Source organism: Tamandua tetradactyla, chromosome 24 (assembly GCF_023851605.1).
Source record: "Tamandua tetradactyla isolate mTamTet1 chromosome 24, mTamTet1.pri, whole genome shotgun sequence".
Taxonomy (NCBI): domain Eukaryota; kingdom Metazoa; phylum Chordata; class Mammalia; order Pilosa; family Myrmecophagidae; genus Tamandua; species Tamandua tetradactyla.
The window spans coordinates 30,916,071-30,930,614 of NC_135350.1; the positions used below are offsets into that span (position 1 = coordinate 30,916,071).

A 14,544-nucleotide genomic window follows, 5' to 3' on the forward strand; every position below is an offset into this window, starting at 1 on the left:
GCCTCCGAGTGAAGATCTGAGCTTCTGTCACCAAGCAGCCCTAATCCCAACCAGGAGGCAACGTCCAACTGAAGGTCTTCTTTGAGAAGCCTCCGCCTCCCCACTAGCCCTTACTAATCTGTCTCATCTTGAATTCTATCTTTGTATCCAGGAATACTAAACACCTTCACACCCGTATTTGCCGGGGTGTGTGATGCTTTTATCTCCCTCTACAGTTTCCCACTTGGTTGTTTTCTAGTCATTTCATGAGTAGTTTCATCTCCCAAAGGAGCTTTAAACTCCTTTGTAAGCCAACTGGCCTGTTTATTTATGTGTCTCAGTGGTGGTACATGGTTGGTGCTCATACCATGGTGTGTTATTGTCTCAGAGGAAACCCTTGGAAATAGTTTGAGATTATGGTACCTCTTGTGTGACATGCCCATGTCTCCCCACCATGCTAGTATGTAACCAAGCTTTACATCGCTACTTCAGTGTAAAGGATCCTCCCGGGGCCTTAGTGTCCAACAGTGAAAGTGGGACGGTCACTGACATGTGACTCACGGTCCTTATGTCCTGTGGAGATGACCATTTGGATGGATGTCCTCACAATGTAGAGCGTTATAAGAACAGAAACCACTGTTATAAGAACAGAAGCAAAGGCTGGATGTAGTGTTGCTTTGAAAATGTCATTTTAATCACGAGATAGATGCATACAATTTTTTTAATCCTCTGATTACTCTGAGGTTTAATTTCCTAGTCAAGATAGTAGCTTTGTGGAATTGTAAGCAATGGCCTTTCTAAAGTCACAATAAAATGCTTCATACTTTTTGTCTTTTTCTAAACTGCCTGGATGGGTTGATTAACAACATTTAAAATGCAAAGAAGAAATGGGGCACAATCACAGCATGCACTAATCATAAATACTTAATGAAGACAGAACTATATATAGATATATTATATACAGGCTTAATACACATGCAAATCTCATCTCCTATGCATAGCATGCTTTGAGTGTTCATAAATGCAACCCATACATTATCTTTAGGAAGGATCAAACAAAAGTAACAAGCATTTTAATTTAAGAAAATGGCATTGGACTAGGCATCAGGATTTCTGTGCTCTGGGACTATTCTACTACTGTCTGATCTTAATCAGTCACTCAACCTGGCTTCTCTGAGCCCTTGTTTCCTTCTTTCTAAAATGAGGGGCTAAGACTACAGCAAAGACCTTTCTATCTGTAGAAGTTAATGATTATTCATATCTCATTGAAATCCTAGTAGAGCAGTATGTGTATACTATAACCTCAAATATCAGCTAGCCAGTTTTCTAGTAAGCAGTTTATAGTGACAATTCTACAATATTGGGGCTTTCAAGTTGAGAAAATTAAGGTTTTTAATCCTCTGAACCTTTAATCCACTGTTGCTTTTGGAACACTAATTGAATACCTATCAACTATCCACTTGTGCTTTACATGGCCTCATAAATAAATTGTCTATGGTTCAGAGGTTGGGCTCACTATAAATCCACAGAAAAACACGTATCTAACTAGTATTTTATATTTTGAGTCTGTTTTATACGTTTATTTTTGTGAATAATCACATTTAGATTGCAAATATATATGTATTATAGAAAATTTGGGAATTAAAAAAACAAAGAAAATACATATTATACTATCATCCTATCGTCCAGAAATAGTTTTTCTTTAAAAAAAAAAACACTTTGATGCGTACACTACTATAATTTTCTAAGCATAGTTATGATTAAAAATAAAGGCAAAACAATTTTTACTTAATACATACTTTTGAACTATCCATGTATTGTTAAATAACCTTCAGCATCATCTTTAATGGTTGCCTAAGGAACAGTCCATGAACAAACACACTTTGAACATTATAACTGTTTCCAATTACATATCTTTTTATTAAAAAATAAAACCTGTTGTGAAAATGCCCTTTTCTGCATATAGCGCACACTCATGATTATGCCTTTTTTTTTTAAATGTTTTTAAAAAGGAGATGTTGGGTAAAATGATGTGCATATACAAGGTTTATATTTCTTGAATGGCTAACATACCTCTTTACTAATAGGACATTGATTTATATGTTAGTTGTGCCATATTTTAATTACAGGTGATTAGTTTTTGTTAGCGACTGATTAATTATAATAATTTCATAGGCCCATTTTATTGGCGTACTAAGTTGTAGCAAGGTATTTTCTAGAGAGAAGTCTCCAGAGGTGAGTAGCTTATGTATATAATCACATGCACAACAGCTTCATCAAACTTCATAATTAGCCTTTATGCACCGACTACTTCTCCATATCAATTATGTCAATTCATTTCCACCTCAACCAAGCAGCCACTCGATTAGTTAAAAGAAATCCACTAATTCAGATTTCTTTTGAACCAGATTGACAGGTTAGTTAATGAAATTGACTAAATATCCTTAAAAGTTATCAAGCTTAAAAATGCTAAAGAAAAGTAATTAATCATCTGTTATTTAAAAAGCACTGAATTATTTTATTCCATTCTCATACTTCAGATTTACTTGCCACCTTGGCATAATGATGTAAACATTTCTTATTCGACATAAGCTTCTCGAAAGTAATTGTTGGAACTTATCTGAATAAAGGAATGTACTTTTATTAAAAAGAACTCTGGTCAAGGAAAAGAGAACCCTCTCTTATTTATTTTTCTGAGGATCCTGATAAGTGATTTTCTCTGAGCTTACGTTTTTCAGCTCTTCAATAAAACTTGGGCCGCAATGATGCTCAAGGTCTCTTATCGCTTTGGAAACTGAATATTTTTCCTGGTCCCTTGGAAGATAACTTCCTGAATATGTGCTGCGTGTGCTTTGAGTGTCTGTGTGTGCAAGCGCACAAGTTTATTCCACGTTTTCTTGCTTCCTTTCAGTAAATGGTGGCTGGTCCACCTGGACCGAGTGGTCTGTGTGTAACAGCCGCTGTGGACGAGGATATCAGAAACGTACCAGGACCTGCACCAACCCAGCACCACTCAATGGTGGCGCCTTCTGCGAAGGGCAGAGTGTGCAAAAAATAGCCTGTACTACGCTATGCCCAGGTAAGGAAACCAGACATTTCGTTCTAAATGTCTCCCACCATTCTAAAAATATTTTTTAGAGAATGGATACAAAACCCTTATCCTTAAATGTGTGATAAACCTCATTTAAACCCATCCTATCACTCAATGATTCGATTGCTGGTAAATAAACTGTTTTCTCCCAAAAGAGTTTCTTTGGGGGTACATGCCATCCAAACATGAAAAACAGCACAAAATAGGAGATCAAGCACACAGAAACATAATACCCCTTATAATAGTTATTCCATAAACTATAATTCAAGGGATTTGAGCAGCATTAAAAGCCACACATTTTAGGAACAGCAAGCCTTGATCTTCAGAAAGCCATGGAAGTTAATTGGAGTGGAAATTGTAAAAAAAATGTTTTGGACTGAAATATTTGATATTTGGTGTCAATTTCTGGGTAAAGGCAAACCACGTGGAATGAATTAAAAGGGAGAGCTTTTTGACACATGGGCTAATATATTTTGAAAAGTTAAGGCAGTCATTTCTTTATAATCCATGCATTTTGGCTCTCTACTTTGTGAGTTATTTGCAGCAGTATCTATACCGGGACTGCACCTCTCTGCTTCTTTGCGTCTCTCAATCACATACTATCTCATATTGCCACAAACTCGTATCCCTAGGTAAATTGAAGTTTATATTTGCCAAAACCAAACTTATGAAATCAAAACCCATGAAAGTGTGAAATTATGTAATATATCCCAAAGTTAAGCTAAAATTACGTTTTTAGATAAACCATAAATTTACTGCACTCCATCAGGTTCCTCTAATATTTTTAATTTCATTTTTTAAATATACAGACTCCTTACCTCTCTGTTTTGCCTACGTTTTTCCTGTTCCTCCTTTAATAGAACCATTCTCAGAAATTGGTTGGAGAAAAGAAGTAGAGAAAAAATATTATCTGTATTTTATCTTCCCAACTGTTGATTTCTAAGTATCAAAACAATCTCACTCCCACACTGAACTCTTTGGTAGTTTTTATTTATGGAACAGATTTTAACATTTGACTAGGCTTATAATGTGTGTATTTTATCTCGTACCCTCCCCTTTTTTATCCAAGTGTTGATTTCCACAATTAAAAATACACTGAGCAATTTGTATTGAAATAGGAATGTGTATATGTATGTGTGTGTATTTGTGTACATGTATGAGTGTGTGTTTATGAGTGTGTGTGAGTGTGTTTGCGTGTGTGTGACTACTTTGGCTGGTCTAGGTCAAAGCGAATGTCTTGGCTCCAAATAGTTGGAATTTGCTTATATAACCAATTCTATATGATTGAAATATTAATGCTTTCATCATTTTTTCATGTGGGCATGTTTATATATTTATACATATTACACATAATATATTTACACAATATTTTGAATATGAAATAATAAAGGTTTCCTAAACTCTGGGTAGACTATTAAAATTAATATCATTTCTGTCAATATGCAAGTATAACAGGTTTTGATTTACATTGAATTCTAGATCATCCTAAATATGTATTTAAGGGAAAATAAAAGAAAAATTCAACTCTTATTCAGCATGCTTATCCTATTCCTGTAAGAATCTTAAAGGGATGCAATTTTAAATATGACCTTAGTGAAATTTCTATATTTTTTTCATAGTTGGATCTAAGTGGTATGTTTTTAAAATGGAAACATCTGAACTTATTGTCATTAAAATTGCTGGCAAGCCAGTCACTAAAGTTAGGAAAAAATTCAATTCTAAGTTATCAAATCAGAAAGACCAATATGACTTCAATTTTTATAACATTAATTAGTTACCTATCCAAATACTATTTTTTAAATAAAAATAACGAGTGAATACATCATTAAATAATGAATGGACTATAAAATAATATAGTCTTTTCAAGAAGATATAGCAGATGTTTTTAACAGAGTCAAGCTGCCTGGATAAAAAATAATATGAAAAGCACTTTACAAGGGCAGGCCACAGTGGTTCAGCAGGCAGAGCTCCTGCCTACCATTCCAGAGACCTGGGTTCGATTCCCAGTGCCTGCCCATGCACATACACACACACACACACAAACACTATGCAAGACATAGAAAGATAGATAGATGGATAGGTGGATGGAAAGATGGAATGATGCATGAAAGAATGGGAGGATGGAAGGATGGATGGAAGGGTGGATGGATGGATGAATGGATGAATGGATGGGTAGAAGGATGAACAGAGAGGTAATTTTTCCCCACAATACAAACTTTTTTTCCACCTCCCACACAAGTTTACTTTTACCACCTACAGATGCTACGCATAAAGAAATCTGGGATCCAAAAAGTGGCCCCCTGATGTTCAAGAGGATAGCCTAGAAGCTTCCTCTTTAATAGAGAAAGAGGCACCACCAAGACCTATTTTTACCAAGGGCATTAACTTAGCTCCTGGCAGCCCCTTTGGTTTCTGTGTATTCTATTAAGCTTCCCTTAGCTTGGTCAATGAGGAGCCAGTCATGCACCCTGTAAGGACAGTTCAGAGTGCCCAGACTAGGTGGCTGAAGTGAAGGCAGTGCCCCTAAGTGGGGCACTTCTCCAGGTTTTGGTTTAGTTCTGCTTATACTGGTGCTCCACTCCCTTCTCCCCTCAAGCAGCTGCTTCTCCCTCTGATTTGACCTGGGCTTATTTTGTGGCAGTGGATGGCAGGTGGACCTCCTGGAGCAAGTGGTCTACCTGTGGGACCGAGTGTACACACTGGCGCAGGAGGGAGTGCACGGCACCAGCCCCCAAAAATGGAGGCAAAGACTGTGATGGCCTCGTCTTGCAATCCAAGAACTGCACCGATGGTCTCTGCATGCAGAGTAAGTGATTTGAAGAAAATAAAATAGAAAGTGATAATTCTTTGAATAACAATAACAATGCAATAATACAGCAACAGCCTCTTTCTCCAAAAATTGGAAAAAAGCTCTTCTCCAAAGAATCGTTTCTAGTTAACAAATGACAAACACAGTATTGCTTTCCCATGAGCAAGGTAGTGACTTAGTCGTTTCCTAGGATGAGCTATCATTCTTTCTAGACCAAGGAATAGTTACTCAGTTTTATCAGAGTGCACAAAAGGGCACACTAAACACCTCATAGAGTCAAATGTGACATCCCAAAAGCAAGCACTTTGCTTCTAATCCATGGCTGATTCCTACAAATATCCATGAAATGTAAAATATATTTAAGGGAGGACCATAAACATTCCTGTAGGTAGATTTACAGCCCCTTGAAAGTGTTGGGTTTATGCTAAAAATTACTATGTGGTTATGAGTTTGCTTCTATAAAGAAAATAATGCTAATTTTTTAAAAGAAATTAAGAGATTATCTTAAGAATGTAATGGGTTCTATAAATTGAGCATCATTCATTTGTCTTTGTTTTGTTCCTTAGATTTTCTAAATGGAATGGGAGTTTGATTTCCATGCTTACCAACTCTTATCCCTTTATTGAGGACCCCTTAGATATAGACAATTTACCATGTCTTTAGATGAATATGAATCAAGGTACTAAGAATTGTTGTGAAATCACCCCTACCCAGTTGAATGTATGAAACAATGTGCAGTCTTTGGATCTGAACCAATGATGGCCAAATATTAACATTTCTCATCATATGTTACAAATTGCTTGCAGAATACAAGCAAACAAATATATTGTGCAGAAGTATTTGTTTTTGATACTCAGGAATAAATATCATTTTATTTTCACAACATTTATAAATTTCTGTTTACTTCTCTGAGTACATACACAGAGGGGCCTTGAAAAAGAATTCTCAGTAAAATGCAAACAAATAATTACGTTGTTAACAGAATAAAAATTTGATAAGCTTCTTATTATGTCTTTGGCATATTAGGTTCTTTGAGATTGGGCTGCAGCTGAGTATAAAGCAAAATTTCTGGTCATGATTTGGGGAATTGCTCCTCATTAAGTTTTTACCAGAAATGTCAGAATGGAAATAATTCAGCTGTTTTGCTAACCATTCGTTCACAGGTGCAGGGTTTGTTCCTCTATGCATGAGTTTCAGTTTAAGGTTAAAATAACAGCATAGAACATGCAAGTTGTTCTTTAAGCATTTTTGTCATTTGTTTTTCTTCCATTATCACTGAACAAATGCATGCATGTTACTGTAGAATATCAACATTTCAGTTTCCTTCTTTCTCTCACTTTCCCACTCTCAATGTAATATTTCAACATTGGGTGATTTACCTTCTGCTTCTGTTGTGCATGTTGAAAAATCCCCAAAGTGATCTATTTAATAAGTAATATAAGGCTGCAGGATGGCACACTGGATCTTTTATTAGTTATAAAATATGGCACATTTTAAATTATTGCATTTATTAAATACCAACACAGAACACTCAAATTAAGACTAGATCATCTAGATCATCTCTTGCAACATTTCCTTGTGATGGAATATTTGTTAGTAATGATAGCCTGACGTGTTTGTGTAGAGAGGGAGGCTGAATGAGGCCACAGGAGGGATTTTTGTTTGTTTGTGTTTGTTTAATTCTATCAAGTCTCTTGTTAGACTGAAACATGTTGGTGTTTGGGTTCCAATCATTCAGATAAAAAGCTGTTCCCCTCTCTCTGATTTATTATAGTAACAATTCCTACTAAGTCAATAAACTCTTTCACCTGCACCCCTATATCTACTCTAATCCACAAAGAATTGTAGTCTCTACTATTATTGATTTCCTCGGCAATAAAAACCATAGAGATATTGCTGTACTGTGTAATGGTAGGTTTTTACCATCCAAGCTATATTTCTGCTTAACAGTAGGCTGGTGTTTCTGGCATAGTTTTGCTTCCAAATTCTTACAAAGACACAGCCTTGCTCGTGACTCTCATTTTGGAAAGCAAAAGGTTTCGTAATATTGAAACTGCCAAGCGTGCAAGACTAACAAGCTCTGTATTAAGAAAAAGAATGGGAATAGAAAATGTAGTCAGAAAGTTGGGATTTGCAATTAGGAATGATTTGCTATTTATGTACTTAGGGAGAATTAGTGTCTTCAACGTATAAACAAAGTCCTCCAGCAATACTGTAATATTATCTCAAAATAAAACTAGCCCACTTCCCATTGAACTGGGATGCAGTACAACCTCTGAATCTACTCAAAATTATATAAAAGGGAATCTGTTTTACATGTAGATATACTGCTGGACAGGAGAAATTCAGAGTTCATAACAGATATGAGTAAGATTTACAGTTACTTAGATAATATAGGCAGTATCTGTTGAAAGCTAAATTGGTATTTAGAAGCAATACAATATGAAATAAATAGAAAATACTTGTGTAGATGTTTATTTGTTGATTAGTTCAAAACAGACACTTTTCTTCCTTGACTCCTCAACCCCCTTCTGCAATACAAACACCTTTAACTCAAAACATATAGAAATATTGGATAAAATAATACAAACTTAATTATATATATATATATAATAATAAGAGAAAGAGAGATATGTTCAAAAGAAAGAGAGGAAAATCCCCAAATGCCAGAAATGAGTGAAGTGGGAACTCAAAGTTGAGTAACTGGGTGTGCAGACACCAGAGTATCCAAGTGGGGCCGCATCTACAGGACCTAAAGACCGGGAGGCAGGTTTTGGTGCTGACACAGAGACAGCAGCCCAGGCTTACAAAGCCTGAAGCTAAGAGAAAGAAGCAAGAACACTGAATCTGAATAAATCAAGGACTCATAAATGGCTGCCCCTACTATGAAAAATTACTAAAAAACTTTCACCCACCAGCCCAGAGAAATCACAAGAAAATTCAATGTGGAGAAAAAAAAAAAATGAAGTCTTCACTTAACTAAAATCTATGCTATTACAATCCTCTATCAAGCTCTGTGGTATCTAAGATACAGTGCAAAGAGCAAACCCCAAAGATGGCACAATGAATATAATCGGTAAAATTTCTGGGACACCTGCAGAAGCCAGCAGGAAACCACTCTCTAGGGTTGTTGTGTTAGTTAGATTCAGTTGTCAACTTGGCCAGGTGAGCATACCTAGTCTTGTTGCTGCGGACATAAGCCAACGGTACGTGAACCTCATCTGTTGCCAGTTACATCTGCAGTCGGCTAGGAGGCGTGTCTGCTGCAATGGGTGACGTTTGACGTAATTGGCTGGTGCTTAAATGAGAGAACGCAATGTAGCACAGCCTAGCAGCTTGGCATTCCTCATCTCAGCACTTGCAGCTCAGCCTGGGCCCTTGGAGATGGAGAAAGAAATCACCCTGGGGAAAGTTGTTGGAACCCAGGGGCCTGGAGAGAAGACCAGCAGAGACCATCCTGTGCCTTCCACGTAAGAAAGAACCTCAGTAGAAAATTAGCTGCCTTTCCTCTGAAGAACCAACAAAATAAATCCCCTTTTATTAAAAGCCAATCTGTCTCTGGTGTGTTGCATTCCGGCAGCTAGCAAACTAGAACAGTTGTTTCCACAACCCAAGCGCATTGGTCTATGATAGAAATAACCCACTTCTGAAAATGCACTTACAACACAGCAGTGCACTCACCCAAGGGAACATTCACTGTCAGGGAGCATCAGCAAACCTAATAAAGCAGAAAATAAGCACTCTAATAACGTGGGCTCATAGAACAGACTGAATGAGACTTTAAGTATAAGTGAAATATAGTCCACATTTTTTAAAAATGAACATGAACACAAATGAAAGAAGAAAATACTGTTAAAAGAACAATTTGTGAAAAATCCAATTTAAATCTAAAGCTCAATGGAAGACTAAAATCAGATCGGACTTAGCTGTAGATAGAGGTAAAGATAAAATTAGTGAACTGCAACATAGATCTCATGAAATTTCCCTAACTATGGGGAAAAAAGATATTGTGAGAGATTATGTAGAAGGGATGTTAAAACATATGGGCGAGAGAATGAAAACAATCCAACTCAAAACAGCAAATTGTAAAGATTTTTAGACAAGCAAGACAGAAAGGGTTGAACCTCAATCAATAAACTACTAAAAACTGTACAGTAAAAATGGACTCTTAAAAATGAGACTGAGTCTCATTTCAGGGTCAGCTGAAAGTAAGATGAAATTGCAGAAAACATTAACATGGAATATGAGAGATAATGACCTAAGTCAAATTTTTCTAAGTTCCAATACTATTTGCATTACACTTTGCTGATTCAACTGTTAGTTAAAATGTTAAGCCTGACCAGACACATAAAAACTGCATACATAAATTCAAAATAAGAATTTTTAGGGAAATAAAGAAAACTCATTCCTGGATAAGGTAGGAAAAAAGAAAGAAGAAAAAATATAGTAAATGAAAATGATGACAAGGTAGAAATAATTCTAAAGACAGCAGGGGTCAAATATAAATGAATTAAACCCACCTGTTAAAAGTAGAGATTCAAAATTGTAGGAAAAATCAAATTTTATACTGTTTACAGGAGAAATACTTAAATCATAGTTACTAATTTTTGTAAAAAATGTCTAGTTAATGGCTTTGATTAACTGATTGAACCATTCTTAATTCAATTCAATTTCATGTTACATCTAAGTAACATGCTAGATATACTAAAGAATCTATAAAATCTAATTTCGATTTTTGTTTTTCTCAGACTTTATAGTTTTTAGAATGTTTAATTTTCTATTGAGTAATTAATCAAATGGTTGGCTGAATTGTTTATCAGGCTAGTAGATGTTTGTGTAAGACATATTAGAAATCCAGGACTTTCCTCAATGCCAGTTTAAAATTTTAATCTAAAAGATTTGAGGGTGGGCAGTGCGACGGTGGCTCAGTGGCAGAGTTCTCGTCTGCCATGTCCGAGACCCAGGTTTGATTTCTGGTGCCTGCCCATGCAAAAAAAAAAAAAGCTTTGAGGGTTACTGTTTCGGTTTGCTAAAGCTGCCAGAATGCAATATACCAGAAATGAATTGACTTTTACAATGGGGACTTATTAGTTTACAAATTTACAGTTCTAAGTCTTTGAAGATGTCCTGATTAAGGCATCTATGGAACAATACCTTCTCTGAAAAAAGGCCACTGGCATCCAGTGTTCCCCTGTCACGTGGGAAGGCACATGGCTGGTGTATGCTAGGCCTTCACTCCCAAGTCTCGTTGCTTTGAGAGTCTGGCTCTTCAGCATCTGTGGGTCCTGGCTTTCTTCTCTGGGTGTTTCTCTCTGATTCATCTTTTATCCTCATAAAGGACTCCAGTAAAGGATTAAGATGCATCTTGAATGGAGTGGTTACATCTCGACTGAAACAATCTAATCAAAAGGCCCCACCCACAATAGGCCTGCACCCACAAGAATGGATTAAAAGAACCTGGCCTTTTTGGAGGTACATAGCCTCAAACCAGCACAGTTACTTATAAAATTATTGAAATATTTTAAAATATAATAATATTTAATGTCAGCAAATATGTTGTAAAGTAGAAACTTGTTATTTTGCAATTGGAGAATACAAAGTTTCACAATTATTTAGGGAAGCGATTTACAGTATGAGTCAAGAGCTTTAATTGTTCATATCTTTTGACCCAGTAATCCTACGTCAGTGAATAAATTTTAAGTAATGAATATGAATACCAAAGAGATATGCACCAGTTGTCTTCATATTTTTTACGTTAATGGTTAAGTAAGATATGGTATTTCCATTTCCATAAAATGGAACATCATAAGAATGTTAAAATATTTATAATGGTTCAACATGGAAAAGCAGAATGTGGATTTATTATGCATTTGATCATAAGTATGTAAAAATAAGCTTAGAAAAAAGATGAAGTTTATGCACTTTCTTGGCTCATAAGATTATGAGCACAAATATTTTTCTTTTTCTATATGCTTTCTACTCTATATTATCTATGCTTAATATTCCATTATATTTATAATTGTTGCAATAGGTGAGAACAATCCTGTGGGCACAGAAGCAGAGGTCTCAGGATTTGAGATAAAGTGATAGCACTAACTTGGGAATTTGGTCACATTGATTCAAACTGGTCACATTGATTACCAAAAAAGTATTTGCATAAAACCCTGGTTGGCAAGATTTAGTTATATCCAGCAAACCAAATATTTTGAAGACATGGGCTTTTGAGCTGAATTAATAGTTGCATTATTTCTCAGCTGCCTGCTGTATACATTTCATTTTGTCCTTGTAACCATACTTAGACAGTTCAGTAAATTGGATGCATTATGTGATAGTGTGTAATTTCATTTGTGAGACAAGGCCATGGTCTTTAAGCAATTTTTGGAAGCTGCACTAAAGTTTTTAAGCATTGCATACACCTTAGTCCATATTTAATGTAATCTATATCTATCTATCTTTCTATCTATCTATCTATTTATTCTATCATCTATCCTCTATTTTTCTATCTATATTCCAGATAAAGATATATACTCTTTGGCCTGAAAAAGTAGTTCCTGGAGTGGGGACACTGCCTCAGTGCCTTCGAATGACTTTAAGAACTTCTAGAAATTGGTACAGTTTAATTAGAATGCATTATTAAAGAATAATTAGAAGCCACCAAAGTTGCTTAATGTCCCAGAAAGAATTTGGATATATTTGGTTTATAGGCACATTGTTAATTTTTTAATAAATATTTAAAAAGCTGGACTCCTTAGGCATACTAAATGACGTGGATTGCATTGACCAAGAAAGTATAGATTATTTAGATTGTTTGTCACTACAGAAAATAATTAAAAATCACATCTGGGGAGGGCCACGGTGGCTCTGCAGGCAGAGTATCTAGCCTCCCATGACAGAGACCTGGGTTCGATTCCTGGTGCCTGCCCATGGGAAAAAAAAAAAGCACATCTGACATATTAAACATAGTGGAAAGGATTGGGTATTAAAAACCTATAACACTGTTTTTGCTTAGTAATAGTGTAAATAGTATATCTTTTTGGATAGCAGTATTATAAGGTTCTTTGTGTTATTTACACATTAACATGTTTAGATTTATTTATATTATCCCCAGAATGATATTAAAGTAGTCCCTAAATTTGCAACAGACTTTTGAAATAGAATTTATATGGAATGGTTTCCCTGGGATGCAGGTAAGAGAGAGAGGGAAGGAAAGAGAGATACAAGAAAATTGTTACGCCAATACGCATATTTACCTTTTACAATGAAATACAGATATATCCTTAAGACCTAACATTTATGTTTAACTTTCATAATCTTTATAATGAATTTGTAGTAAAATTACTGTTTACATGCTTAGTATTATAATATTTTAATCAATCCTTATCTTTTCTTTCTTTTTTTTTTCCCACATGGGCAGGCACCAGGAATCAAACCTGGGTCTCTAGCATGGCAGGCGAAAACTCTGCCACTGAACCACCGCGGCTCAGCCTTATCTTTTCATTTTAAAAATAGTAACTTGAGTACCATATATGTGGCTTGTTACAGATATGGAGATTTATATATATTTATAAATACATTCAAATAGATTGTTATATTACATCAACTATTCCTATGTTTAGTTGTCAATCGCATATGAAGATTGGAATCCCATGTGGGGATATGTAAAAGTTCAAGTATGAATTTAGATTTACTGCTACTTACTGAAAAGGGTTTATGCCACAATAGACAAATTAAAAGTTGCAATTTGCAAAAAAGAAATGCCTGGAGTTGTGTCTGCATGGATGAACTTCCTAACTTTGGGAATTAAATGCTATGCATTCTGAAAATTTAGCACTTTCTACTCATTAAAAAATTTACATGTCACACAGCTTTCCATTTCTCAGGTACACAGGAAGTGGCAGAACTCTGCGTGTAAATTGTGGTGTGGACACACTGAATGCCAGGGCCCCCGGAATCCCAGGTGCATTTAATATGGGGAAATGATTTCCCTTACAAATAGTCAGTTCTTGACTATAGACAGATGTGTTTATAACCTCCCGTGGTAGGCATTTGAGAAGGTGCTAGTCAGTGCAGGGAAATTTTTGTCAGCACCGCAGTTTGATAAGAAAGCATAGTTGTGAGTGTTTAAGACATTGAGTGCTTTTTTTATATATATAGTTTGGAAGAAGTTGATGTCATAGCTATGTTTGGCTGCTTCTTCATATGGGCACTTTCCCAGCAGACAAATAAATAATCTGTGCATGAACTGCCCATCCGACACAGTGGTCTGCAGTCTATGGTTTAATCAGCGCAATTTGCTTTTGCTTTTTTCCTTCCTGGTAAACCCTTTCCTGCTTTTGAAAGCTGGAATGTGGTTAGAAACGTTAGCCACAGAAACCTGATGAATACCTATGGAGCCCCCTAAACAGATTAGCATGAGGAGATAGATGCAAGGTTTTTGGCTTCTAGAAAGGAAAAGTCACTCTAAGGGTATTATGAAAGGTGCCACCACACAGACAACCACAATGAAAAGTGGACTTTTTCAGGTTCTCCAGGTTCTTCTCAGGACTTCTCCAGGTTCAGCTCCAGGACTATTAGCTTAATTTTTTTTCTGCCTAAATATACAGCAGATAGGGTGAAGTATGTTAGAAACCTGCCTCTACTTCAGAACTCTGGCATTTTACTTTTT

At 35.9% G+C, this 14,544-nt stretch overlaps 1 protein-coding gene across 12 annotated transcripts in view; it reads left to right on the top strand.

The window, feature by feature from the left end:
* The window catches only part of UNC5C (unc-5 netrin receptor C), a 381,478-nt gene that overhangs the window by 303,149 nt on the left and 63,785 nt on the right, over positions 1-14,544 (top strand). For all 12 annotated transcript variants that reach the window (XM_077142813.1, XM_077142815.1, XM_077142826.1 and 9 more), the window contains 2 exons: positions 2,891-3,058; positions 5,712-5,876. In XM_077142813.1, coding sequence (XP_076998928.1) covers positions 2,891-3,058; positions 5,712-5,876 — 333 coding nt within the window. The remainder of the gene's footprint in view (positions 1-2,890; positions 3,059-5,711; positions 5,877-14,544) is intronic.